Raw genomic sequence first — 25,171 nt, 5'->3', positions numbered from 1 at the left:
GTTGTTCCAAGGGATAGTCAGGGGGGGGAAAAAAAGCTCCAGCACTTTGCCTTTGACATCACTTTCTTCAGCTGATGCAATGGCCTTGCTGCTGCAATGCATCTCTTTGGTGCAACCGCATTACTTCACTGCAACGTGTTGCTTTGTTCATGCACTGATTTCAGTGGTGTAAGTATTTGCCCTCGGTATACATGGGCGGACATATTTTTAATGTCGAATAATAAAAAAAAAAAAAAAAAAAAAGGTGTGTAGTCACTCGTCTTGGTGCCAGTGGCGCAGAAACAATCATCTGCCAACAATGTTCAAAATAATAACAATGTTGCAAGGACAACATGACCTCTGTAATTGCTCTGTAATTGCTGAGAGATAGCGCGAGACATGCCTTGGAGGGGGGAGAATCACTCTACAAATTATACCGACTGAAATCGCCTCAGTCATTCTCCTCATTGCCACCCAGCTCAATGCTCGCAAGACAAGGACACGAAATCACTCCGGATGGGCGGGCTGCACACTGAAACTTCTTAACCGGCTCTTTTCTTCTTTAAGAAATAAATATATCTTTCTAAATGTACATTTTATTGTGTTTTGGTGTCGCCTTTTTCAGCACAGGTTTATTTCCAAAGTGCCAGGGCTACTTCCAATCAAGGTGAATTATACTGTTTTCTCTGTTCACTGACCATAAAAAGGAATTTGATTGCGACTCAAATGTTTTTTTTTGGAGGGCAGAAAAAAATGCTCAGAGGAACCACTTTAAAGACAAATGGCAACCATCTAGAAGTTGTAACCAGTTAGACTAGAAAGTGGGTTATAAAATACTCATAATGGCCCCTATTGTCTTCCAGCATCCAAAGCTCTGATACAGCAAAAGATATTGTGCCTGTTAGATTCGTTGAGCCCGAGAGTGCTGTCCCGAGAACGCTCAAATATTTAAAGTAATATTCAACTGGAAAATGAAGTGACTTTTAGGTTAAACTAAATATGGGCGTGGAAGAGACGTACACGGCTCACGGTGAGGTGCTTAAAATGAACCATGTGTGAATTACTCTGCAGTGGTTTGCAGTTTGTTTTACTCATCCCTCATAGAAATGTCAATAAGAGTGGGCGGAGGCTGGACCAGAGCTGGGCCTGCTTCTTATTTGTATGAGGAACACAATACACTGTCCAGCCCAGGGATCTTGTTAATGTCATGAAAATTAACTTAAGACTATACACTTTGCAGTTCCGATTATCACTCTAATCATGAGCTTCATCTCCCACCCTCTTGGTACAAGACCTAACCTAAGTATCCATGTACTGTCACAGAACCAGCACATCCATTATTACAAGCCAGCCTTGTCATAAGCAATTACCAGGAACTGATGGTAATTGCTTATGACGGATGAATGCTAATGGATGGAATACAATTCCGTGGGTTTCTGGTGCAATGCTGAAAGATATATTATTCAAACAATGGTGTGTAGCATGGCTTCGGTGCAGCACCTGCCTCAGATTGGCGGTCCGCTGCTGTAATGATAAGAGCAGCTGATAGGGATGCGAAGCGTTAACATGCCCCGCTGTCTCAATGTTTGGAAGGAAAAGGTCCAATCAGCCTGAAGAGCAGACTTTATTCTACACAGATAGGAAGCAAGAAACCGGGGGGGGTGGGGACGGTGTCACATCTCAGGCACAGTGGGTCGCACCGTCTCGACATCTTAGCTGGAATCAATAATGGAAACATGTTGGAAGGCATTCCTGCATTTCTCTGGCGCTGAGGATCGGGATTATGTAGTCCTGATGCATCATTAGCTGGTGCAATTACAGCTCAGAGTACCACCCTGGTGTGTCCGCGGAGCAGCTCGGCGGAAAGACGGGGCAGCAGGAGGGGTGCTTAAGAGAACAGAGGGTGATGGATAGGCCAGACGTATTTAATTCACACAAGGCCTCACAGGATGGAAAGCTGCAGAGAGCTGAGAGGATAGATACGGGGAGGAGGAGCAGGCAATGGTAGATAAATCGAGGCAAATCAACATGTTGTATTTTTTCCACAGAAAAGGTTTACCGTTTCCCCACAATCATGGTTGCTGGTGTGCACGGGGGGGGGGGGATGCCATGACACCCAACGGGGAATCTGTCAAGTGAATAGCTCACTATTGCTACTGGATTGGGGCTTAAATCCAAGAGGCTTAGAAGGCTCTATGGCCTCCCCGAAACACCTCACCTAACCCCAGATAACCTGTGAAATGCCTCTCCAAGGAACATGAGCAGGCAGGCATGCATAAGTGTTGCTTGGATACATTTATACCCTCATGCAATGTGCTCACTTATTTGTTCTCGTGCTCGTTTCAGCCCAGGTGCTGCGCGGTGTTGAATCAGTGACACGAGCTTCGTTTTATCTTTAGAGTTCCAGTATGCATCTCTTCTGCTTTAGAACTTTTGAAAAGAAACTCATAATGGGAAATACGGTAGTCGTGGTGTTATCTCTTTGATCTATATTCAAACTTTAGTTCCTTTCACTAAAGGCCACATCCTTTAATAGTGTATGAACCTCTTGTGTTTGTTCAATTTGTGCAAACAATAAATACCTCAGCACAAAAACGTGTCCGGTAGGTAAATATTAGTCAATATTCAGCATCTGGTTTGTCCAATCAGAAAAATGGCAGATTGAATGAAAAAAACAATTATTGAGAGAAGTTTGCTTATGATATCAATTCACTGTATATAAGAACAGTGTTCTACCCATCCACATCAACATTCCCTACTCCGAGCTCAGTCGACATCTTCCTGGGTCCTAGATACAGAGTGTTATCAAAATGCTGATGATCTACAACAGGAATGTCCTGGGCAGTTGCCAGATTACGTGAATGTGTGATGCCCCCAGGAGGCTCTTGGTTGCTTCCCCAACTGGTAGACCATGGACTATTTCCACATGTACATATCAAAAGATTTCAGATGTTCACAATGCCTCGGTTGGCTCTTTCTCTCCTTGTTGCTTGAGTATGTATGAGCTCCGAACAACCTCCCTTGGATATGCTCCGGCATTCCATATTGCTCGGTATGCATTTGCTTTTTCAACTCACCTGTCACTCTGAGGCTCCGCCCCCTCCCTCATTAGGGAACAAGCCTATTTGTACTCCTTCACAGGGGCCAGAAACTGGCTCCCAAGTTTAAAAGGGGCAATCTCTTAGAGTACCATAGATTCGGGCTCCAGATGCTGACTCTCATCTTAACCACTTTACGGGCCGATGCAAAGCAAGCTAGTTGACCGAGGAGGTCAGTGGGTAATTAAACAAACAGCAGGACATCTCTCGCAATCGGAGAATCGCAGTGCTACACTTTGCTGAAGTGAAAACAACCTACTGCAGCGGCATGAGCCATAAAAACCTCAACCAAGGGTGTGAAAAAAAAAACAAGCTTAGGTTAAACAAAACATGTTCGACATCATCCATTATTCGACTGTCATAAGATCAGTTTGTGGTGTTTCTTGAGATTAAATAATTATTAGAGTCCGTTTCCATATAAAATGTTCCAAGCATCTATAGTGTAAAAGGTTTGTTGATTGATATCATCTCACATCAAAAGAGAACTTCTTTAAATGCACAGGGCACATACATCACTTCAGACTTGACGAGGTCACCTTAAAAAATAATTCTCATTTTATGTGATATACAGACCAAGTGATTAATAATGACAATGATAAGTATATTAGAGAAAAAAAAAAAATGTTAATGAACCTTGCAAGCTTCACATAATTCTTCTTGGAAAAGCTGAGAAAATTACCAAATGGGAGTCCCGACTTCAGTTATTATCCATGCCAGTGTCGCTTGGAGCCTTCATCTCCATCATTTGTAATCACATTAAACACAGAGGTTTTGTGCATACTTTCACCAGCGTGACATGTCACAGTGCCGTTCGGGGCATCTTATTTTTAACGGTTAAGTCTGTAATCCCCAGAAGGTGCTCAGGAAGTGATAAATAGTAAAACAGAACAGATATGTGAGGAATGAGACGCTTACTGTGCCACCGACGATCCTGCCCAAAGGGTACCACGCCCTTTCGTCGAACCAGTTGAGGAACTCGTAGAAGCCATTGGTGGTGAGGTGATGTGTGGATCTGTAGTTGAACCTGAGGCGACAATAAATGAACAAGAAGGACAGCAGATTATGAGCAAGGCATCAACAACCACACACGTGCACTGAATAAACATCTATTTCCATCTGTAGGCCATCTTTTGTCAAAATGCTGAAGTTGTCACGAGAAAATAAACAATTAACTCTGGAAAATAATAGACGACTTTATTTACAGACTTTCTGAAGGCGTTAAGAATGGGAGACTTTGCGGCGGAGACTTTGCCTCGTTAGAATGGAGGAGATAAAGCCGCCATTCACAATGCGAGCTTTTGTGCCGATGCCAACGACTCTCGGGTCAACTCGCGGCTGAAAAAAGAAACCGCGAGATGAAGGGTTTTCACACATACTGTGGCATTTTTCACAACAGAGCCTGCTTATTTTACAGATAATTCCAGTGAAATCACGGGCATGTGCCGAGGTGTCAAAGACATAAAATGAGTCTGGTGTTAGAAAAGAGATTCCTTTTCAACAACCATGGGAATGGAAGGGAGAAAAAAAAGAAAAAGAAGTAAATATGAGGAATATCACTGAAAATGAGCTTTGATACACTGTGGCGGCGGTGAGCCGACGTGTCTGGAATACTGTCAAGCGGCAGAACGAACAAGTCGACAATGTCGCGGTGAATCACATGTTTAGCACATTTTCAGAGGCAGCAACTATAGCTAATGAGGGGGTGGTGCCTTGTGGCGTAGTCATGGATATCATACAACTCTACTCATTCAGAGAGCATGGTAAAAGCAGGATACATTGTTATGGACGGATGCATACCCCAAACAACGTAAATAATAAGGCATTTCCTTGCAAACAAAACCATTTGGTTTTGCACATTTAAATGTCTGCTACCATAGGCTCAGACGACAAGCATGCTGTTTGCAGTGGAAATACGCTGGTGTGATTATTTATCTGTACATTACACATGTCATGGTTTTAAGTATTGTTACAGTATGAAACTTCTGCTGCATTTATAGCAAACAAACATTTCAAAGAATACCAATTCATGAATTCATCTTCGGGAAACTGTCAAACGTTCATAAATTCTTCTTAAACTTTTGAATGAGAGCAGCGGATAATCTGCCCACAACTTTGTGTCGCCTCAGATGATCCAGGCGAAGTGATTATAGTTTCAGTGAAATGGAAACATGTCATTTTCTTAGTTTCACCTAACTCTACCTGAGGTTCACCAGTGGCATATTTAATTTATGGCTGTGTGCAGGTGTGGTGATGCTTGTGTGTGTTGTCACGGGGCTGCTGTGCTGTGGAGTGTGCTCTGCCTGCTCTCACTGCCAGGACGACGCGTTTAAAATTGCAGGCATGACTTGAAGCTCATTAATCATCACAGTCTGCCTGGTTTTCTATGTCCTCCTCTTCCTCATCATCTCACCTGAAGCTACAACTCTCTCCTTTCACGCAGACTCTTGTTTCTGGTCAGCGCGCTGTGACAACACATTCGTCATTCTATACGAGTTTTCAAACCTCTTACCGGAGTCAGATTTAAGTTGTTGGTTTACAGGAAGATTTAAGTGAGAAAAATATGTCAGATGCCTTTTCCAAGCCGATATCTGGCAGCCATGTTCAATATCAGATCTTTCCTGAAAGTGACTCAGTAGAAGTGGCTGATCGGAAACGACAAGCACAATATTCTGTAGCCATCTCTCAAATGAAACAAAAGTGGTGAAGAAAACAACAAAATACGACAAAAACTATCGGGCATTGTGCTTCTTAAAGGGATCTTGAGAAGCTATTAGGAAGCTGACATAAGTGTTTTTCCTCCGGGCTCCTGAGGCAATCACATTACTCAACAACCGGAGGCCTGCAGGTCTGAATCTCAGCATAGAACCGACTAGGACAAACAAACCGTTCAGCTGGAACACAGAAGTCGCTCAGAGAAGAATACACAACCGCTGTACTTGCATTTCAGTTATTACAGTCCTTTCTGCAGGGATTGTTATGCCTTTTATTAAATAAAGTTAGGAGATTGATGGATAAAAATGGGGAAGCAGAGCAGACAATGTAATAAAGCCAGACTTTCAAAAGCCATGCCCAGCCAAGTTCACTTTGTACGGGCAGACATCCGTGCCCGATTGCCCGTACCACACAGCTGTTACAGTTCTTTACCTTCCAGAGCTTTTAAATGTTTCACCTTGCATTTTTCAGTCATTAAGTATCAGTTTAGTCCATAAGAATAAGCAACGGTTAAATCCCACCTTTTCAGGCAGAACCTCGCCTGGTCAATGAAACACTTCGACTGGGGGGGAAAAAAGCTTTTGCTCTCCAGACGCCATTGATGTGTGGATATTTTCTTGCATACTGAGGCGTGCAAAGAAGCAAAATGTTACAAAGTGCAAAGCTGCAGAGGCATCCAGGTGTGAGAGTTTTACCACAGAGGGACTCTGCTCGCAGGAACTGGCCAGTCACCACTGCCTCATTGTTCTGCAGCTGTCAAATCAGCCAGGCAGAAACAAAGCGAATTCAAAGAAAGCATTCGAAAAGACAACTTTGCACGCTGCCGAGCCATATCCACAAAACCCAATTTCCAATGATCTCATGGACAGCTGAACGGAGTGCTTTATCTCTGCCCTTGTCACTTTGATGGGGCGGATAATGTAGCTCTGCCAGGCACATTAGCAATTTAATGCATAGCTGCCAATACGGTCTCGGGCCACAGAGCACATGATGACTAGTGATACTGCTGCCGCACCTCTGACAACCAGCAAGAGAGCTTCAGCCTCAGCCATGCAGCCGCCCCCCCCCCCCCCAAAAAAAAGAAAAACTCTTCAGGGTTGGTACCTATGAGGATAAAAGGAAAAATCCCTCCTCCATCAGTTCCTGTGATAACATCCGAAATGCAAAATAAAATTAGAAGTAGCACATTGTGCTCTTTAGATCACTTGGGGACCCTGCAGGCATCATAATTCATTTTAATCAAAGTCCGTTTTGCTGATTACCAGCTTCCTGTTGAGACAGGGCCATCATCATCAGCATGACTAAGTGGGCTCCATCGCTGTTTACAAGCCAGTAATGCCTCATTCAGTATTGACTGCATAATCAGATGCATCATTGCCTTTTTTCCCCACTGGTCCACGTTATGGTGAATGTCTAAAAAGACTTCTGGTTCCAGGGGGTGCAATCACTACCATGACTAATTAGACACCTCAGTGCAAACTCTGAATGAATAACCTGTAAATGAGAGACTACTTAGAGAACCTGGGGGTAAGTGGGCAACAGGCAATATTAGCTACACACAATGAGACATCTATCAGATGGTGGGATGGAGTATTTTTTTGTTTTTTTTAATCTGGTTCCAAATAAAAGATGTCCTTCCTCGGTGAAATTACACACAGGTGGCCTCGACCATAGCGTGCACTAAAGCTCATTGGTTCAAGGCCAAAATGTATTTCCATTTCCCCTCGTTACTTTGCCGTTATGGTACTCATAAGAACTTTTTATTGGCTTTAACGTTATCATTGTTTTTAACGCTTCTCCATAATATGCTATTTTGTTTAAAACGTTAAGTTGCAATAAAACCGCATTGCGAGTTCGCCAGTTCCAAGGGAAAAATGTTAAATCATTCAGAGACATCTGAAGCATTAAAAAAAAAAGGCAAATCTATACAGTGCAATTAGGTCTAGAAGTCATGGGAGCAGAGGCTGTTTTCTCCGCTTTCAAACAACGGAGGAGTTTCGATTGACAACAATGAAGCAGTCTCCCGAAAGCTGTATCTTTCAAATTTAAACAAAAACTGGAGAATACAACCAATGGATTGAATTGGCAACCTTAATTATGACGTTCACACAAACGGCTTAAATTAATCGACGGGCACTGTTGACCGATTTTGGATGTTGGCGCAATGACAGGATAAAGGCTGAGGAGGAGAATACATGGTTTCGCAGTATTCAAACTGCAGAATTGACATGAAAGACTTCTCCCAAGCTAAATATATTTACCAGGGATAAAGTGATCACTGCAGTGTCAGGTGGAGGAAGCAATCCTAAGCCCCCCGAGCGACGAGGGCTTTCTGCTTGTGGGAAGAAGGCATGGCAAAGGAGCTGGCATATATTAACATGGGGCTCAGTCGTAGCTGGCGTGAATTAGAAAGTGCAGTTATTTAGAGTAATGAATTGCAAAGCACGAATACGTCAACATCATCTACATAAGTGTTTGTATTTAACTCAAATGATGTTATCACATTATTGAACAGCACAGTATAATATTGCACATTCCACCAAATATTGCGCAGGCCTAATCAAAATGCAAAGTAGCTTGTCCTCAAATATTTTTTAGAATGTATGATTTATTCAGAGACAAATCTATGAATACATAAGCTGTGCAATTGAGAATTTGCCTCATTCCATCAAGTATATTTTACATTCACTTTTTTTTTCTGGTTTCCAGCAATACAATAGAAAGACTGCATGGCATCTCGTTTCTTTACAGATGCTATGAGAAAGAAGATGTATAGTTGTGGCAATGCAAGGCTATGGAAGTCCTGGTGGCTTCGGCTTGCTTTAAAAGGCCTAGTTGTTAAAAAGTGGCTATAGGCACCTCGTATTTTTTACACTATGAGAGCTATAAATGTCGTCCTTTTCAGATGTAATGTTTAATATTCCTATATGAGGATCAACGCACAACAGAAAGGGCTCGAGTTCTCCAAATGAGCAATCTGTGTTACGCAAAACAAAGATAAAAAAACCAGCCTGGGTATTCTTCAGAGATAACATCTGATTCCAGCGCTTCGCTGCCACTGCAACAATATATGCTCAGGCTCCCTTTGAGGCTGCAGAGATGGCACAATAGAAAGCTGATGGCTTGTAGATTGCAGGTCGGGCTAATAGATACTTTCTGCAGGATGCACAGCATTGAGGAGCAGTTTCTCAAAGCAACAGAGATACCTCAGACTATAGAAGTAGAACTGCGCTCCTCTCATTAGGCAGTTGAAGAATAGGATTACAGCCATCTGCAGCCTAGTAAATGTTGTGTTTTATACGATTGTCTTTCTTAAATTATCAGAGACATGCTTGATAGGTCATTTTCTTCTACTGTCCAAAAGTGAACACCTTATTACTGGTGGGAAGGGTCACACTAACTGGCCGACTGGACATTGGCCAAAGCTTTAAGAGTGCCAGGTGTGCAGCTGGGCCTCCGCTACTACTAGGCGTCGTAGCATATCATCCAGCGGAGACATTGCTTTATTTTCAAGTGGATGAGTGCATGTGATTATTTGAAACCATATCAGAGAACATAGTAACCAATATTTTACAAAGGGGTGTTTTGGTGGAAACCTGGTTTGAAGAGAAATAATAGGCAATTCCCCCCATACAGACCTCGGTAAATGTCAGGATGAGACATTATACTGTGTGAGATAAGGAGTTACAGCCTATCAGCATGTGTACTCAAAGATAATGCAACATGCATTTGTGTACGGTCTGGTTTGTTCGGAGATGCACTAAAGATAATTACATTCTGTGGATGTGTAATGGAAACATTGTGCACATGCATCGGGACTGCGTTGATCTGGCTGATTCATATTGGCCGTGATTATGAGCCTGCCTGCATATGATATGTTTACCGAAGCTCTGTCTCAGTTGATGGAGGGTCGTTTACACCGACCAGAGCAGCAAAAACACATGAACAGTATCATTAAGGAGATAAGCACCAAATTTGCAGCTAATTACTCTGCCAGGTCAACCATTTCTAAAACTCCTAAATAGGCAAACAGGAAAAAAAAAAAAAAAAAAAGGAAAAGAAAATACTTACTCTAATTTGAAATGTGTGAATACCCGCTGACACCACAGAGAGGATTATTCCAATTGAATCCTGAGTGCAGAGCTCATCGTTTGATATTAAAAAAATAAATAAAAAGATTCCGGAAAATGAGATCCAGGTAGAGCCATTTAGTTCCGATACTACTCTAAATGAGGCATTAAATACAAATTTAACTCCACCCAATGGATTGTTGAGCATTAATCCCTGATCCCACATGGCTGAAGCATCGCTGGACCAGTTCCTGATTGCAGCATTTATAAATTATGAAGGTTGTTTTCACTCAGACACACTAAGATTCGAAGAAAGGTTTGAGTGTGTGGTGATATAGAGACAAAAAAAACCAACACAGACATCAGAAAAATGGCCAGCAGGAATACGACTGAGCATCTCATCATGGAGGGGAATTGGAGCATATTGCTCGGCATAAGGCATCTTGGCCTGTTGGGGATATTATTTTATGTGTGGATCATGCCGCCTGCAAGAAGCGAGAGCAAAGTGCAAAATGTGAACCATGAGAAGTAACCTGTACACAGAAACCTGTTTAATAAACTGCTTTCTATAGGCAGAATAATTGGTTATAATGTGACAAAAATAAATTGGGAAAACTTGAGAAAAATATAAAAAAATACAAACAATAAAACATTGAGTTCAGAACTTCAAAAGCAAAATGAAGTGATTAAATATGTATTCTGACTGGTAATTAGCATTGGACTGATACAAACACAGACCCTCTAATCGAAACTTTTCTGGAAGATCCAGCTGGCATCAATAACAAAGCAGATGGTTTGCGTTTATTGTGCCTAGGTGGGATGTCAGATCAGCATGTCAGCGTGCTAAGAACCAAACTGCTGCCTGTTGAAACTAATGAATTCAAACTAAAAAAAAAATAAGACTAAAAAAATCAATTTGCATTTTAAAGAGACATTAATATTGACATGCCTCTGGAAATGGCTTTAATAAACATCACCATGCTCCAGCTCAGACTCAGACTGCACATAAGACACAGTTTCAATAAACTAGCATTGTTTATTTGCTCCAGTACCCCCCACATCCGACAGTCAGGATAAAGATTCCCACATACATCAGTGTGGCGTTCAAAACGGCTGATGGAAGCAGAGTTATTCGGTTATGAAATGGAGCGCAGCTTTATGGAAGGGATTTTTTTTTTTTGCGAGCAAGTGCATCAATGTCTCTTCCACGAAGAGCAAATGTGTAAAAAAAAAAAATCCTTGTGACTCAAAGTTTGTTCAGTCTTGAAAAATGTAGCTTTTTTGTGCTAAATACAAAGTCAGAGGTATTTGAAGGCAGTTAGGCTTTGAGCTCTTCATTTCCCTGACATCAGATTTATAGAGGCCGTCATTGACATCCTAATTATCATTTCACACACACACAAAGGCCTCTATTCACACACCTGCACGTAAACGACTTGGCAATACCTATCACAATGACCCAGACGCACGGTATAATACCCTGCCGGCCTAATAGAACAATCGATCCTAAATTAGGTCATTTTCTTAGCCAAGCCGGACAAAATGCTTACACAAGCTATAAGCAGACAATGAGCGGTGCTGAAATGTAAATGATCCAAACAGGGTCGAGAAGGCACGGTGAGCACAGTAATTGCGGTAAAAGAATCTCGAGGAAGTCCAAGGTGCACCGTTTGTCTGATTTATTGAGAACGCTGAATCTACATGGCTGAAAAGAGGAGCACGTTTAACAAGGTGGTTGAAAATGTAAAAATTGTGAAAGATAAACTAAACCTTCATTGGCCAGGCGTTTATATCGTATGTATTCAACGAAATGTTAACAGACTGTCTGGCTGGCTGGTCACATAAAACCTTATTTATAACTTGTTAAACGCCTAAAGTGAGGAGACCTGGCGCTCAATACAAAGGAGAAGCGATTGAATTTCTGATACAAAGGCTAGTCTTAAAAGCAAAAGATCCATATTAATCTTTATTCAAATTTTCTTTTGCCTAACCAATCCTATTCAGTCGCTGGGATTATTTGATCCATCAGCAGATCAATGGTTTTAATGACCTATGGTGTTGGACTGTGTTGCATCATTTCTCCAGTGATTACAATGTACCACGTAAAACCCTGGATGAACACGATGCACTGCATAAAGTTCAGCGTTTTACAAGCTTTTGTGAGACTTTAGTGGGTGGACATGCCAGGATGCTAAACATAATCCCACAGAACAAAATTATGTAATTTTTTTTACAGCTAAATGCATCAATCTGTTCAACTGATGGAGTAAAAGATGCTCTGATGAGGCAATGAGGAAGAACGCCGCAGTGCCTGTATATCATTATGGAAAATGCAAAGATTCCTAAGGTTCGTTAAGAAAATGTAATGGTACAAATTAAATTCTGCTGGGCTGCCACAGTCTCCGTAATTAATGGGGAACACTGAAATCGCACAATGACCTTAGTAATTCAAGTTATTAATGACACAATACACCCCTGTGCTTTGTTCCAGGAGAAAAGTTTCAAAACTCAATTAGGGGTAGGAGTACTTTAACTTCAGAAGCTATAAACAAACACTCGGAAACATGGTCCAAAGAGGATGATGGGCATTTAACCTCCTGACACGAGGCGTAGACCTGCTGTTCCTGCGACCTGCGGATGGCACGCGACAGCAGGGGTCCCTTCAGAGACTCGGAAGTGGAGTGGATACACAAAATCATTTCACACTCCAAAGCTTAAAAAAAAACAAAAAAACCTATGAAAACAAGAAGTTGGTGATTTCAGCAAAGACGTGACTTGGTGTTATCCAATCAATTATGATGTGATGATGACGGTCAACTTGATGCATTGCAGCAAACAACAGAGCGGCAAAACCTCACAAAGTTTAAGGGCTGCATGCGATACATATTGCCAAATATAGTATACTGAATAATGATAAGATTTGCTATAAATACTCATGTCCATGGTGTCCTCGTCTTTGTTCCACCAAATAACAGTGCTCTTTTTCTTACGGCTTAGAACATCATATGGTCAATCACATGTGAGAACCTTATTCCATGTGTTGATATCGCAATAGTGCGATCACAGCACAATAGTTATTTAATAAAGTGAGCTTCTGAGATTTCAGTTTCCCTCAAAAATGCAATGACTATCAGCCAGTTGTGTTTATAAAGAAAGGGGGGAAACAAAACCGCACTTTGAATTCTTAAATTTTTTTACACAAAACACCAACAGAAGTAAGATTCTGGTAAAAGCCTGCCTTTCGACATTGCAACTAGAAACGCCAAACAAAGGTTACACTTGAGGTTCTTTCGAGTAAGCAAGAACGATACTTGATATGTGAACAACAGCTTTGTTTTACCGTTTGCAGTGCACACCGGCCCGAGGTAGCATCGCACTGCATCAACCATTTATTGCGGAAGAAAACATTTATGATCAACGCCACGGAGAAAATAAAAGTAATACACAGCGGAACAGCGGAAGGTAGGATAGATCAGATTTAGTGTCGTCTAACGCCGTTTGTGACCCAAAGGAGTTTTCATTTATGGCCTGTAACACCGAGCTGATACATTGGCGCCGGGATTCGGTGCAGCCACAGAAATAAACCTCTTTGATGCTGACATTTCTCATCCATTATATATGCAGATGGGCCGGACAGAATGTAACAACGCATCTCAACAAACGACAGCGAGCGAGTATTTGCTTCTGCCAACGACAAACTCGTTTCTGTCTATAAAAGCTGAACGCACACAAAAAGTCCAGTGTGTTTTAATGAATTGCACATTCAGGAGGTGAGAAGAGGATTGAGTGAAACGTGCCTGAGCATATAGTGAGAGGGAAAGCTTAGTTTTAAACGGCGCACAGAATTGCGTTGGTGCAACAAAAGGGAACAGGTACTGGAGGTCGGGGCCCCCGGTGGGTCCTTTGGGTCAGAGATTATCAACACTTGTAAAACGCCACACTGATGTGCAGGGAATTCATCAATGACAAAACCATTAGGCCACTGTGCTTTCTGCGTTCAATAACCCTACTCAGAGGTGGCCGCGGAGCGCACAATTAACCAACTGGGCCAGGGTTGGTATTGATTAGAACTTACAGGCGATGAGAATCTGAACCCAAACACGTATTGGTTTAGCACCACGCGAAATACTGTGAAGAAAACACTCCGGGCTGCAAAGAGAGTATGTGTGTTTTAAAAAGAGGCACCCATATCGCCTCATTAAGCGAATCGGGTGCAAAATGTAAAGTAGCGGCAAGTTAAAGCAACAACCAAAAAAAAGAAGAAGAAGCCTGATAGCACCTTGATCAAGCAGCTCCTATCTGAGACTTAATATTCATGATTGCAAGACTGAAGAAATGCGGTCGAGTCTGTCAGAATTCAAACAAACTGGTCTTTTAAAAGATTAAGCTTTCCTTCATGTGAGCTGCGTTGCCATGAGGCTTAGTTTTCCAGCTCCAAAGCCAAACCTCACAGAGAACATAGAGGGGGCATGAAACTGGAGAAAGACTTCAGCGCGTAAGAGAAGTATTTATGCGACTCTACAACAAGGAATATCAAGAGTAAACTTCTGGGACGCTGAAGCCGACCCAAGCCGACTATGGGCAGGGATATTGTTCCTGTTAATTCAGTCGTTCATCCATTTATCCATGCTCCATTCCCGTTGTAGCCAGAGAACTACTGTCGGAGATTTGGATCCCTCTTGTTACGTTCATAATGACGGAAAACATTCAATTGTATAACGCCCAATCAATCCACTTCAACAATAGAATTCACTTATAGAGCTTTAGCTTGTAGACATTCGCATCACAATGCTGCTACCCAAATCGTTCCAAAAAGCCAAACATGTCCGCTGATTACCCACTGAGAGCTGATGAAATTGGTGGATTTCATTTTCATCAACATTTCGCAGGGACTCGGATTCCTGGGGCAAATCCATGATTCCGAGCCAAAACGCTGCAGTTTTGAGACATGTACTATCCGTAATCACTTATGACTCTTCCAAAAGGAAAGCTCTCAAAAATCCCGTCTGATGAATATGTTGCGTTGACAACTGATGAGAGGACTTTGATTGCAACAGATGTTTCTGTGACAGTTGCTGCACATTACATGGACGACAGATGGGAAATTAGAAGCGTGGTTCTTAGCACCGGAGATTAAGAGCAAGCACAAATACGGGTGTCATTTACGGCAATGTGGACACATTGGGTGACTATTACGCTTAAAAAAACAAAACAAAACCACACAATGCATTAGAGATTTGGCTACATAAACTGTCAATGCTTATGCTGCAATGTAGTGTCAATGTCAATAAATTCCACATTTTCATTACACCAAAAGAAAAGCACAGTCACCTTGGGGCATTTTCTTAAAGCAACATCAATCCCGGGCAATAAAACAAATAGAAACACTTCGGCAACTCCCAAAGGAGCAACGGTGGCTTGGGAAAAGTCCCGTTTAACATGGTGAAACCTCCAACAGTTAAACCCATAATCATCCTGTCTGAAAGAGAACTGTTGGAGAGAGACACTGAAACAAACGCTGACAGCAGTTCCCTTCAACTTGAACTGAGGCACTTTTCTGCGAAACCTTTGAAAATGATTTCAAATTGCTATGCACATGCAGAGCACACTACCTCAGAGAATTAATCACCCAGCCACTGACGAAACAAGGAGTTGAAATATTTTACAGCATCCTATGCAGTTGCGCAACGGTTTTTGGCATGCGCTTTGTAAAAATGAGAGGCATCACATTGATTTCTGTATACAATGTTGTAATATTTGCTCTCTCGACTTATTAAATGATCCTTTAAATTCTAAGGTCTGTTTTCACGACTATGGTGCTCGGCGGCACTGAAAACCAAATGAGTGTAAACGCAAGATTCCCATTCGATGTTCTCTTGGGACTTGGTAGTATTGTCGTTGAGTCGATTGCAATAGCAATGCAACTTTGTCAATTTTCCATACGAATGTCTGTGTACTTTAAGGTGGTGGAAAAAAACACAACCACCACTTATAATTTTGACAAAATCTGAATCATCTTTGTATCTCCCCGTCACAATGGCCAGAATAGCCATTCTGATAACAATAAACCAAAGTAGTTGACCTTTGACAATTTGGATATTGAATTCAATTACTTCCTCACTTTAACCATTACTGTGACATTTCGTCAGGATGAGTGTAAGATTTCTTAAGGTAAGGCACCCTTGACCTTTAACTTTGACCTCTAAAATCCACGGCATTTTCCCCTGAGCGCACATTAATGGCGTTTCAAATTTGAAGAACTTTCCTCGAGGCGTCCTCAATTGGGCTGTTTTGGAGGGAAAGAGGCAGGCATTAGAGGCACTTTACCCTTTGGAGATAAATGTGAAATTTAGGTCATTGTTAGCAGTGCACAGCTTTACTGATCTGGGTCACTAACGGCTCCGACGGAGGCTTGTGATGCACCGACTTGAAAGTGTTACGGGAAAGCGAACTTGTCTCAATCGGTTTTCTTGAACCACATGTTCCAAGGCAGCCCTTCAGGTCACAGCCTCTCTTTTTCTAAACTCATTCTTACATGCAACAGAGCCAATGAGCCCCACTACACAAAACGCGGGATTAGCAATTATGTTACGGGTCTTTGAGACGAGACTGATTCAAAGGCAAATAAAGACTTTTACTTTGAGTCCATTTGAGAAAAGGTAAGGAGGGAGATAAGAAATGTGACGTTCCTAAAAGCACAAAGTCACTGGATTTCAAACTGTGCTGTGTGAATCAAAGGAAGTGGATGAAAGGCATGCCAATTCCCACATTTAGCCCAACGAGTCCACTGGGTGCAGAGGCTTCTCTTTTATCAATACCCACGGTTACCCTCAACCCAAAATAGGGGAAAGCACTGGGAGAGCCGGGCCGAAGCAGCAGGCAGCGGCGGCTTCCAGAGATTGGGAGTAATTACTGGCACAGACAGAGCTTCGCTGTCATAACGGGTGGCTAATCAATTGGATATCACAAACACAAACACAGAGGACAAGCAGCAGCAATTATTACGGGCTTAATCATCACAGGCTCAGATCTCTGTTGAAGACATACTAAAAGAGAACGCATGCCTGAATGCTTCATTGTGTTTTTAGAAAAACAACATCACAGGTTTTCTTCTGAGAGTTTCTGGTCTCACAACTGTATGTAGTTGAGTGGAGACAATTAACACCGACGTACCACTTTTGATGATTTACTCACATCGACCTTCAAAATAACCTTGTCATGGGCTATGAATGAATCTAAATGAAAGGCTCCAGCGAGTGCTTGCACACAAACAGGTTTCAAATTCCCACTGTGAGGCTCTGGGCTGAGAGTCCTGCAGTGAGGGTAAACTGAGGGCAGCTGCCCGCAACCATGTACAGCTTAAAAATCATCTTCTCCTCAACCAAACATCCGCCTGCTGGTGGAGAAAAAGAGGGGTAACTGGGGGAGGGGGGGGGGAGAAACTAAAACTCTATTAAGATATTGCCACGGCTCAAAATGAAACCATAAAACTGGATTTCCAAAGACACAGCTGTGGACAATTACACCGTCTACATACAAGAGATTCCCCTGGACAAAACATCGTTATTGCTCCGCCTTTGAGCATAATGGCTTCGCTATGAGCTGGAGAGTCACTAAGACAGCAGAGAGAGCTGCTAAGACATTCACGCCTCATTGGCTTAAATATCAGCGCAAAATGCACGGCGTAACAAGTGGAGAAGATATGAAACACTTTATAGAACCACTTTCTCCAAACTCCACAATCATTAAGACTTGTGTGCCCACATCATAACACAAGTTAGTGCTGCCCCAAAGCAGCCATATCTGCACGGATGGATTTGCCACCATGGTTCCCGAAAATCCTGAGGGGTCAGAATATACTGCCAGGCCTGAATAATTACACACTGTCTTCTCTACTCCTGCGGTCCCTTCATCATTATTCCCCAACACATGGCCGCCTCTGCTGTTTCATATTCTAGTGCTATAAGATAATGGGAAATAACAGAGGGGTGCACTTTCCCTTCCCTTCTGCTCTTCTCTTTTCTTAGAGAGGTGACATGGCGATGCTTCATTCTTCCACAGGGGAGTCTTTAAGGAAAGTAAAGCCTACCAAAATCTTATTGCCACATCGGTTAATGTGCACAAGAATTCTGGCCAGCCTACTGCAGCCATTCAGATATATGGCGCGCTTTGAGTAGCTTCTTTTTCTTCCCTGACTCAGTAAATCCTCAATTTTCTCAGATGGTTTTTATTAAACTTAAAAAAAATCTCTGTTCATCAAAATGACAAATTTGGAAAGTTTTACAAGCATGATAATCCTCTAATACCTAAAAGGGATTCAGTTGTAATGCTACACGTTTGCAGAGATTTGTGAATATGCAAATCCTTCCCCTCCCCATCTTCACTCAACCCTTCATTGCTATTCAGACATCACTTTCCATTCGAAGCCAATGTATGCTGGACCGCAAGCAGTGGCCATTTAGTGTCATTTTGACATGTTATAAAAAAAAAATAAAAAAAAAAGGTGATGTGCAGAGAATCACCTGCAAGTCAGCTGGGGATGCACCGATCCACGTTTTTTTCACTTCTGACCTGATCCCGATACCTGAATTTGGATATCTGCTGATGCCAATACTATTCCGATACCAGAGCTTGGTTTGCTTTAATATTAGTATCATCATTATTGTTGATTTCATACGAGGCTGTAATAAACCCCCTCTCGACAGACGTGTTAAAAGTTTTGAAATTGATTCTCAATGGAAGACGTCTTAAACAGCAGCGAGGAGCTGATTAATTCAGAATTAACTTTCCAGTGACAGACAAAGTGATCTTTAAATAGCACAATGATGTCGGCCCTTTGAAATTTGAACGTGCCTGTCTGATATGCAGAGCTTGGCAGTGCCTCAGCGTTAAATCAACAAGTGGCTTCTTAATCCACAGACATGCAGCCATGCCTGGGAAGACTTTCTGTTCCCCAGGTAATAATACCTTGGAGATGAATATTTTCATTTAACCGCCTTTCACGAGTTTTACTTGTGGATATTCAAAGCATTGCCCTCAAAATTACCTGACGAAACTAATATTTACATATGTCCCTTTGGAGATTTGGTCATAACAAACAAGCAAAGCCAAGGAAGAGACGGACAGCCTGGTGACAAAAGTAGAATTATTCCATAGGCTATCACACAAATCAGAACAAATTGACTGGTCCAGAAGAATGGAAATTAAGACATTTGCTTTTCAGCCCAAGATCGAAAATACCTTTTAACCCTTTACTGTCCCAGACCTGTACAACACCATGGCTGCAACTTTAGTTTTAATATATGTATCTTAACTGCAAAGGCAGAGCATGTTGACTCTATTGAGGCACATCTTCGGTGCCACAGTTCACTCTCTAGAGAATCTCCACCAACCACCATGTCGGAGCCAGAATGTATAGTGCACATTTCATGGGAAATCGGGGGTCCGGCTGATGAACTGCGCTGAACCGCACATAAAAGGCCACGCTGAGGAAAAATGACCTCGTACAGTATTCGCCACCGTGTTAAATTAAACAGAAATGGTGTTACGACTGAGCTGTTAGAACTGTGTTTACAGACCGAACAAACACTTGTCTTAAGGCCCGCATTAACTCCCATTTAAATTTTATTGAGCCCAATTTGCCGGCGTGACAGAACACATTCCTCACACTTGCAAAAAGATGCCACCAAGGATCTGCAGCAATTTGGTGAGCAACTCGGTATAAAAGGAAACTTTGACTGAGACTCTGCTATGTGTCTTAACCACCAAGAACAAATAACATATTACAAAGTAATGATATTACTTTGGGTAATGAAATCAATTGCTTACAGATAACATGGGGGGGAAATTCTAAAAGTGGGAGATGAAAACAGTTGAAACTGGCAACATAAACTCAATGCACACAACCTAAAGGGTGCCTGTTTGATGTTTCAGCCTTTAATGATCCATGCCATCTAATGAGCAACCACGCTGGATACAGATATCACCACGAGGAGGCTTCCAACTTTGCGAAACACAGATAAGGCTACTCCATCATAACTGTGACTCTGCATGCATAATTTGCACGAGCGGGAAAAGGACACAGATTTCAGTGGTAGTAAGAGGGGATAAAATGTCTGTGGTAATTTCTAGTTGAGGAAAGACAATGAGCCTTTTGTTATTCCTCCAATTAAATGTCACCCCAGACTCTGTGAAGCTCGCACGCTTTGGGTCTCCAGTGCCGTGGATGAAGGATCGCTGCCGGCCAAACGGGGAGTACTGTAGCAGTATGGATCGCTACTTAAGATTCAGGCCAAAGCATCGCGAATGCATCTCTGCACAGGGATGAGTTTTGTTCACACTCTGAGGCCATGCCGTCAGAGTCTCTAATGCCGAAACTGAGGCAATGTAGCTCAGTTAACACAATTTTATACACCTCCTGACATGCGGTGTCCCCTAAAACAGCTGTGTGACCTACTTAGCTCCCAGAGCATCAAAAGAACTGAGACGATGAGAAAGCAGTCCCACCGTCTAGTGCATGAGCAACAAACAAACCCAAATGCTTTTTTTTTTTCTAACCGTTTTGAACGTGGGTATGTTACTAATCTTTTTAAATTTGCTCCCATCAGCACTTCATTACTGTTCATTTAATTTTCTGTCAAGCTGCTACGGCTGCCACAGTGCCTCAGGTTATCGTCAACATAAAAATGATGGTCAACTGTGACAGCTTACTTATGAGCAGCATTATAGCTAAGCCACAGCAGCGGTCAGCACCGCTGCGATATGAACATGGCGTCTCTAAACTCCCAGTGAGCACAAATCTGATCGCTCATCCCGCACCGAAAACACACAGTTGCCCTAATCCGACTTTTGAAACTTCAGCAAAGATAAAAATCAAGCGGCACAAGCACTCGCAGATAATGTATCTGTGTGAAATGCACAGTGATAGCATCTTAGTAGAAAACTGGGCTCCGGGCAAAGAGAATACATAAAAAAGGCAACAATGAGCTCATCCTGGATGAAAACTCCACGCTCTCTCCCTCCGTACCCGATAGATTTGAAGTGGTGAATGAGAGCAAAGGCTTCCGCTCACTCTCTTGTCTGGGTAGCAAATCTCCAAATCTCAGCCAGAGGCGGAAACAGATCCAGCACCCTATTACAGGAAGCCTGAGAGATGGCAGCGTGGCTCATTCGCAGCCAAATCTCGGGTCTCGTTCGACAGGAGCCCAACCCTCGGCAGGGAGCGACACAATGACTTTATGCCCCTTCTTGCTGCAGCGACTGCAGGCGAGGTGTGCATCACTTGATGTGTGTGTGAGAGACTATTGGATGAAGAGAGGGCGATGGGGGGGGGGGAGAGATAGATGACTCTCCAGCCCAAGACACCCGATTGAACCGCAGCCCAGAAATGCAGAAGGGGCAAATCATCCCTCTGATTTCCCTCTGCAAGTGAGTGATGCCACTGCAGACAGGAAGACGAATACCACAAGGTCCATAGTTGCCACCTCTAAAGGAAACACGCTGACGGCCAATGTCAAGCCGGGGCAGTTTGGGGGGGGCCAAGGACTTGGCTCTATCGAGTTTGTCAAAATGAGATTTGCACTTGCCAATAGACGACTATAATAAAACACTCTGCAGAATCCAAAGCAGACCTGGGAAACTGTCTGTTGCTGTTATTTTGAAGGTTGGTGCTTTTGTAGGTTTGCGTGATTGAGTGGTTGCGCAAGCTTTTGGCCTCACTGCAATGTTCTGGTAAATTACAGATCATAGCACAGATCCAAAGCCTTTCTTTGAGGAAATCTGGCAGCCGACAAGCAAAAAAAAAACAAAAAACGTGGAACTGGCGGCTTTACAAGTAAAGAACAGTTAAACCTTCGCCTCGACAATATAGGGCATCGCTTCAGATTAAAAGGTTCATTTAATCTTAATTTGAATGAAATTAACTTAACATCACCGCTGGAGCAGACCAACAAGTTCCAGCTGAAACAAAGTGTTAATAGGGTTGAACTAGCCATCCCTACATATTCTCCTCAGAGTGAAACACCCACTGGTCGAAACTAAGATCCATACGATGACCACTTGTGCGCCAGTATTTAGTGTTTATATTAAATTAACAAACAGCAAATATTGTGGTTGGTGAGATTCTACCAAGCCCCATTATAAAACAATAAATGTGCTGAAAATGAAGACATACAAACCATTTTAGACGGCTTGGCTGCCATATGCCTGGTTGGCAATAATATAATCATAGTGATTTTATCTGCTGATTACTTTTTTGATACTGTAGAGTAAAATGCCCATTAAACTTTATAGAGCTCAAAGTGATAAAATCCTGACAAAAATCATCCGTTTTATATAATTTTGCCATATCACTATTATGCATTAAATTCTATCGCCACAAAAAAGCCAAAGGAGCAAAAGGTTCACAATCGAAATAACCGGGAAAAACTTAGCAACGGCAATCAATTTGCAAATCATTATGTAAAGACCAGCATAGAAGTTATGTCAGCTCAATATTCATCCATTATCTATAACAACTCCATTAAAGTTCAGGGTCTCAAGGTCTGGAGCCGAGTGAGAAGACACACTAAACAAGTTGCGCGTTCAAAGATAATTATTCATGCACACAGTCAAACCGACACACAACTTACAGTCATTGAATCATGTCAACTATGAAAACAAAATTAAAGTATGGTTTAGATTTCTTAGTAGTAACCCGCATCCTGGCAGTAAATCTTATACCATTCGAAAGCCAATTTCCCTTTCAAACGGTACAGCGTTGGTAAAGAACGTGCATTTGTGGGAGCCCACGTTCACGAATATGAACTGGAAACGCTTCAGATATTTTTTATCCAGTTAGAATATTTGCCTTTTTTTAAAATCAAAACAGCCCAAAATCAATCACAAAAAGAACAAATTAAGAGTTTTCATGCATGATTTCATGAGCTGTCACCACAAATTACAAGCTGTATTGGAACAGTCAGGGCGATACCGTCAAGCCAACTGTTAAGAGTATCAACATGCCAAGTCAGCAGGAAAAGACACAAAACCCCTCGGATGATGGTGATAATACAGCAACTTTTCATCAACAGTGGCGAAGTCCACCTTTATGCAACTGTAGGGTGACAGATAACAGAGATATACAGGATCTTCCACAGGTTCGTCTCCCTTTGAAATGCACCTCTGGAAAACTACAAGGGCCAGTCAGGAGATAGATCGCAACAAGAGGAAGAATAACGTTCACAGACGTGCTTGTTGGAAGAAAAGACACAATTGAAACTGGTGAATTAAAAAAAAAAAAGAAAAAGAAACCCTGAAAAACACAGAAGAGTAGCTTCATTAGTTTTCAATGGGACCGAAATTGTTTCAAGGTCAAGATAAGTAGTCATCGCGGTAAATGAAATTGTAATGGTTGTGGTACTTGTTCAATTGTTGGCATTATGTAAAAAGCGAAACGTTAACGTCAGAGGTCACTCGTTTCTCCCAAGTGAAATCACATCAAGTGCCTCATGATCTCCTTCATTCTGTACGTTCTGATGAGGTTTGGGAGCGTCTTTATTGGAGAGGTGCCATCTTCCCATTCGCCGCTTGAGTGTCAAAAATATCCCCCTTAATCTCAATGTAAAACGTCAAAATCTCAAAGGAAAACGTGCTTTGAAGGTCATAGATTGACATGGGGGGGGGGGGACGACTGAGGATGGAGATGACTGTCAATGACCTACATTTGCTTCAGAGACTTCGTGCAAAAGAACCAGCGAGATGAGGCAGAAAGGAAGAAACGTTAACAAAAAACGCAAACAAAAAGATAAAATAAACTAGCAGCTGTGAATAACAAATCTGGCCCTTGATTTCTAATCTAAAACATTTACATGGAGTAGGAGATTTTAAAATACTCTTAAGTGGCGGCATTAGGCCGAGTCCAGTTGGGGGTCGATCGGCAATGCGGATAATTAAAGTACCGTTATATTTTTCAATAGAGGAAATTCTAAAGAGCCAGCAGTAAGTTTATAAGACATGCACTCTAAAAAAAAAAAAAAAAAAAAAAAAAGGGGACTTCAAAATGCATCTATCACACCAGATTTCATGCTGCAGGACTTGTTAAACAAAGTAGTACTATTGGTTTTCACCGTGACAAGCTAAAATGGGAAAGCGGGGAAGACGCACTGAAATAACCAAAATGTGACAGAACAGCTGAAACAGAAAAGTGCCCCACGAGCAAGTCACGGGAAGCGAAGCCTTTAAGTATAATTTAATCATTTACGTCTGATTTTTCAAAACAGCAAGTGGTGGCTTAGCATCCACTGCGGTAATAAAGCCCTTATTCTTTCGAGCAGAGCCGTGTATCGGCAAGAAGCTCGAGATATAACCGGCGTGTGTGATATGAGATAACAGCAAAAGGGTGTTTGATGGTGGAGGAGAGTGACGGGGAGGTGGAGGTGGTTTAGAAATGAAAGACAATTAAAGAATGTGAGAAAGACAGCCAATAAAAATAAAAAGAAAGACATACGTTTTGCGAGCCGACAATGCTTTAGGGCTGATAAAGGCTACAATGTAATGCAGACAAAATAAAATGTGAGACCATAATGTATGTGTCAAGTGCATTAGGTATTGGTGCACTTGTCTAACATGCAAACTCACTTTGGAGTTAAATATCAACATTATGTCAGATATATATATATGTATATATCAGAGAGTGTGATTTTTGCTCAAGAGTCAATCTCTTCAGAAGCCAACCAAACCTGTGTGTGGACGAAGGCTGTACAAACTGCGAAGCGAGCCGAGAAAGTGACAAGCCACAGACGACACAACAACCCGACTCCCCTCAGATCCGAGTCCAAGTTAAACTTTCAGCAGCCGCGTCGCCGCACAAACATCAATATACTACGAGCAAAAAAACGAGACGCACACTGTCGACATTCGCTTTGGCGCGAATACAACCCGTTCACTTCCGCTCCTATGAATAGATTGCATCTTCACCCGGTTTTTGTCGGAGAGAAAAAGCGAAAGATGAGAGGGACGTGAGGGATGGAGGTTGGCATCGCCACCATATCCATCGCAGTGGCTGACTCAAAGAACTGCGCGCGTCTTACCTCTCCCACAGGCTGCACAAAAAGGCAAACAATGAAACACTAGAGCTTCAAAGGACGACTGCAGGTTTCCAGGATATCAGAGGACTGCAAAGACTAATCTCCCATTCAAGTGGGTCATTCCTCGCCGAGGTTCGGAAGTGTGGAAGGACCACGGCGGCAGACGCGAGGGAGGGAAGCAACAATGATTAGAATTTTGGAAGCAGAAGCTCTCTCTACTCCCGGGGTGCCACATGTCTCAAGGACA

General features: G+C 42.3%; 1 protein-coding gene across 1 annotated transcript in view; it reads right to left on the bottom strand.

Annotated features, from left to right (window-relative positions):
• The window catches only part of LOC308144905 (dolichyl-diphosphooligosaccharide--protein glycosyltransferase subunit STT3B), a 94,011-nt gene that overhangs the window by 51,323 nt on the left and 17,517 nt on the right, over nucleotides 1-25,171 (bottom strand). The window contains exon 2 of the mRNA XM_080516184.1: nucleotides 3,993-4,101. Coding sequence (XP_080372310.1) covers nucleotides 3,993-4,101 — 109 coding nt within the window. The remainder of the gene's footprint in view (nucleotides 1-3,992; nucleotides 4,102-25,171) is intronic.

The sequence above is a fragment of the Blennius ocellaris genome, assembly GCF_963422515.1.
Source record: "Blennius ocellaris genome assembly, chromosome: 20".
NCBI lineage: Eukaryota > Metazoa > Chordata > Actinopteri > Blenniiformes > Blenniidae > Blennius > Blennius ocellaris.
Note: the sequence above shows the minus strand (reverse complement) of the source record. Positions and strands in the feature narration are given on the sequence as shown.